We start from the raw sequence: 4,434 nt of genomic DNA, 5'->3' as shown, positions 1-4,434 counted from the left end.
ACAGCGTGGCCGAGCTGCTGGCCGAGCTGGGCAGCGCGGCGCACGCAGAGGCGGCGCCGGCCGAGCCGGCCGCCAGCCTGACGCGCTGGCTCGTGCTGGCCGTGGCCGCCGTCTCCTGCCTCTTCCTCGCCTTCCTGCTGCTGCTGCTGGCGCTGCGCCTCAGGCGCTGGCGCCGCTCGCAGCAGCAGCTGCTGGCCACGGCCGGCGCCGCCTTGCGCGGCGTGCCTGCCACGCACTTCGTGGGCATCGACGGCGTCCGCGCCTTCCTGCACTCCTACTCGCACGACGTGTCTCTCACGGCCGACTCGCGCAAGAGCCACCTGCGCTTCTCGGCCGCCAGCTGCTGCGACACTCTTCCCGTCCGACCAACAGCTTCTGATCATCCGGCTTCAGGTGATCCTGTCACTTCAGATGAAGTTGAGGAGAGCGTTGGGCAAGCATCCTCTCAGGTACGTTATTTTTTTAACTTTATTTTGTTTTTACTATTCTTAGCGTAGCCACAGGCATTTCACAGTGCACAATGGAGCCCCCGGTGGTCTAGGGGAAAAGACACTGCACTTGTCACTGCAGAGACCCGGGTTCGATTCCCGGTCGGGGCCCCTCCCCGGGCAGATGGAGCTCGTTAGCCTTGTGAGGCAATCCATCTACGTCCTGAGGACCTCGCTGCCACCGTCCAAGCGTGCTTGGCCCCGGCAGATGAACCTCAGGATTAAAGGGTGGGCTCAGTTCCGCGCACACTGTGTCTCACCTAAAAAATCCAAGGCGCAGGCTGGAAGGTATAAAGACCTTCCCCGGTTCTTCGTTCGCGAAGACTGGCCATTACCTTACCTTACAGTGCACTGTTCACAGTCCTGGAAATCACGTTTTAAGATGGTCAGCAGCCCGTGAATGTCACCTGCTGAATGTGTGCTGAGTCGGCTGTGTGTGCTTTATGTGTCCTATTCTCTATCGCCTGCCAGAGCTCATTTTATCCAGCTTTCCTTAAGGCTGGAAGGTTCCATTGCATGTGCAGCTTCACAAGGAAAATTCATTCTTCTGGTCTTCTACTGGCACTTCTTTGATTTTTTTTAAGGACTTGCTAGTACCCAGGTCCCAGCATTTCATTGTATCAGATTCAAATTCTAGTAGAATTGGACAATCTTGTAGCTTGAAAGCCAACACCTTTGGAGTCTCAGGTTTCTTGGAAATCTGCCTTTAATAAAGGAATTAGTCAATCCCACTTAAGGCAACTCGAAGTTTTATGAAAAGGTTCGTGTTGGATCGTGCAAAATTCCCCTGACGACCCATCGATTTTTTTTTTCCTGCTGCTAAGCTAGACATTTGGACTCGATAAAAATGTACAGGTATAGTCATTGAAAAAGAGTATATTTCCTAGAACATGCATTTAAAAAATGTTTCAAAGCAAAATATGATTCATCACTATCTCCTTATAGTGTGGCTAATTTCGGAATGGGAGTTAATGTGGAAACAGCGATTTGAAAGGTACCTCAGTGTGTGTAGATGCATGAATATGTGGGTGTGGGTTGCTATGTGCGATTGTCGCCGTAAAGGAGGTAGTGAACTGGGGGCAACAGGTTTCAGCAAAGTTCCCCCGCCACCATGTAAATAACTGTATCTGCCTGTAGACCTCATATAGAGATGTTCACAGTATTGCCACCCCTTGGCTTCAGAAACGCTACAAATTCAAATCCATTTCTTGTTCTGAAAGGTTAATTTGTTACCGTGAGTTGTGCACAGGTGCAGCTGGAGGAAAAGGAATTATCCTTCACTGGTTGAACGGTCAAAGTGAGCAGGAAAACATAGTTTCTAAATATACCTCCCTGAGAAGGCTTTGACATTGGCATCTGCAGAGATGCAGTGCTGGTGTATGTGCAAGAGAAACTCCACTGAGTAGACAGAGTGAAGAGTTTTCTAATCTCTCCTTGTCTTCTGCGTGAGGGGCTGTAATGATACAGCCTTCCCTCGGGATTTGCTGTTGTTTTTTGTTTGTTTGTTTGTGGGTTTGTTTTTTTCTCTGCTGTACGAGAAGCGAGGTTTTAACTTACAGGTGAGGTACATCAGCTTTCCGTCAGGGATCCGTCTGCTTTCTTTTGATTGTTTAAGCAGCGGTAACCACCACCACCATTTCCCGGAAAGTATTCTTAAGGTTGAGACCAGCTACAGTATCGGCCATGGTTTGTGGGAGACAGGCTAAAAGAATTCAGTGTTGAGTTGTATATCACTGATACGATGATGCTGCGCTTTGAATGGAAAGAGATGGGCTCAGGTCTGATGTGACTGCTGTGGTTTTCTCAGTGGCTGGAATTCCTGGCTTTGCTAGCTTCGTGCTAGCTGTGGATCTCTCAGCTATCAGAAATAAACCCACTACCCATGAGCAGTGCCCCAGCGTTCGCTCTGTCCTGTCTTTTCTCTCATGACTGTGTGAAGATAGCAGCAGGAACACCTCGCGCCCCACTGAAGAGATGAATAAAATCACAGCAGGGGAGAGATCAAGGTCCTGCTGCACATCCTTCAAGCAACGGGGGAGGATTTGTCCTGCAGAAGACTTGCAAGTGTATGGAATTCAGACAATGGGAATTCCTAGATGCACCTTTTCAGCACAATCAGAAGTTTTCTGTTTCGCAGTACCGATTACCCATGTATTTCCCAATCCGTATTAATTGAAGGACTTGCAGAGCAGGACCTTCGAGCTGTTCTTTCTCTCGGACGTTGCGGTTCTCAAACATGGACTCAGGGTGTCACTGTTGGCCAAGGCGCAGAAGCAGCTCCGCAGTCGGCTCCTCCCCGGCGCCCGCTCATTGCTGCTCCGCTCAGCGCAGAGCGGGGAGAAAAGCAGGAACCGCTCGATTCTGCCTTGCTCCGACCAGCAACAGGGATTTCATACGTTTCTTTCTCTCGGATACCGGCTCAGCTGCTCGGAAAGCCTAAAGTCGCCCGCAGAATACTGTTCAGCAAAGCCGAGAATGAAGGTCAGACCGGCAGCCCAGGGCTGGGCGGCCGCCGGGCGGGTCGCGTTGCTGGCCGTGCTCCTGCCACTGTGCTGCCGGGCGGCACCGGAGCGGCTCCGCTACGCCATCCCCGAGGAGATGCCCAGAGGCTCGCTGGTGGGGCCGCTGGCACGGGACCTGGGGCTCAGCGCTGACGAGCTGCCGGCGCGCAAGCTGCGGATCGTCGCTAGTGACGAAAAGCAGTACTTCACTCTCGGGGAAGATAATACGAATCTTCGGGTAAATGAGAGGATAGACCGAGAGAGCATCTGCGGGGCCGTGTCGCCCTGTGTCCTCCGCTTGGAGGCATTCATGGAAAACCCTTTCGACATGTTTCATGTGAGCGTTACTATCCAGGATATCAATGACAATGCGCCGCAGTTTGACAAAGAATTTGTTACCATAGAAATGATCGAGTCGACGCCTCCTGGGACCAGGTTCCCACTTGGCAGTGGCAGAGACCCCGACATTGGGGCAAACTCATTACAAAAGTACGAACTTACCCCCAATCCACTCTTCTCACTCTTCGTGAGGGAGAGTCCTGATGGGACGAAACACGCGGAACTAGTACTGGAGAAAAACTTAGACCGAGAAAAACAGAGAAACCACAATTTGATACTGACGGCACTGGATGGTGGGGATCCAGTCCGATCCGGGACAGCCCAGATTAATATTAACGTGACCGACGCTAATGACAACCCGCCAGTATTCACCAAAGAGATCTACAAGGTTCAACTGATGGAAAACCTGCCAGAGGGCTCCTTAGCTTTTCAGGTGAAAGCTACTGACAGTGATGAAGGTACAAATGCAGAAATTACCTACTCTTTCAGTGACATCGCAAGGAGCGCTCGCCAGGTCTTCTCTCTGGACCCCAAGACAGGGGATGTGAAGGTTACAGGCCTATTAGATTATGAAGAAAGGAAATATTATGAGGCGAGTGTTGAAGGGAAGGACGGGGGAGGCCTGACTGCCCACGCCAAAGTGCACATAGACATTATAGATGTAAATGACAATGCGCCAAGTCTTTCCCTTCTGCCTATCTTGAACCCGATACCCGAAGACACAGTCCCAAGCACAGTTGTAGCTGTGATCAACGTCCGTGACAGAGATTCGGGAGAAAATGGAGAAGTGAGCTGTAACATGGACGGAAATCTGCCTTTCAGATTAGAAATGTCATCGGAGAACACCTATAAACTTATAATAGCCAGTGCCCTGGACAGAGAAGCAGTGTCCGCTTACAATATTACCATCACTGCAAGGGACCGGGGCAGGCCGGCGCTGTGGAGCGAGGCGGAGCTGGTGCTGGAGGTGTCGGACGTGAACGACAACGCGCCGGTGTTCGAGGAGGCGGCGTACAGCGCGTACGTGCGGGAGAACAACGCGGCGGGCGCGCTGGTGGTGCGCGTGAGCGCGCGGGACGCGGACGCGGGCGCCAACGGGCGCGTGA

The 4,434-nt window shown here is 52.1% G+C and overlaps 2 protein-coding genes across 2 annotated transcripts in view; both read left to right on the top strand.

Annotated features, from left to right (window-relative positions):
* LOC114071016 (protocadherin gamma-A7-like) overlaps positions 1-2,112 on the top strand; it is a 4,664-nt gene extending 2,552 nt beyond the window's left edge. Inside the window, exons 2-3 of the mRNA XM_027908673.1 lie at positions 5-449; positions 2,104-2,112. Of these exons, the coding sequence (XP_027764474.1) occupies positions 5-449; positions 2,104-2,112 (454 nt within the window). The remainder of the gene's footprint in view (positions 1-4; positions 450-2,103) is intronic.
* A 1,106-nt stretch (positions 2,113-3,218) lies between these two features.
* The window catches only part of LOC114071015 (protocadherin gamma-B1-like), a 3,197-nt gene continuing 1,981 nt past the window's right edge, over positions 3,219-4,434 (top strand). The window contains exon 1 of the mRNA XM_027908672.1: positions 3,219-4,430. Coding sequence (XP_027764473.1) covers positions 3,300-4,430 — 1,131 coding nt within the window. The 5' untranslated portion in view covers positions 3,219-3,299. The remainder of the gene's footprint in view (positions 4,431-4,434) is intronic.

The sequence above is a fragment of the Empidonax traillii genome, unplaced genomic scaffold (genome assembly GCF_003031625.1).
Source record: "Empidonax traillii isolate 1590-97213 ecotype Southwest subspecies unplaced genomic scaffold, ASM303162v1 scaffold1787:size119432, whole genome shotgun sequence".
In the NCBI taxonomy this organism is placed as follows: domain Eukaryota; kingdom Metazoa; phylum Chordata; class Aves; order Passeriformes; family Tyrannidae; genus Empidonax; species Empidonax traillii.
Note: the sequence above shows the minus strand (reverse complement) of the source record. Positions and strands in the feature narration are given on the sequence as shown.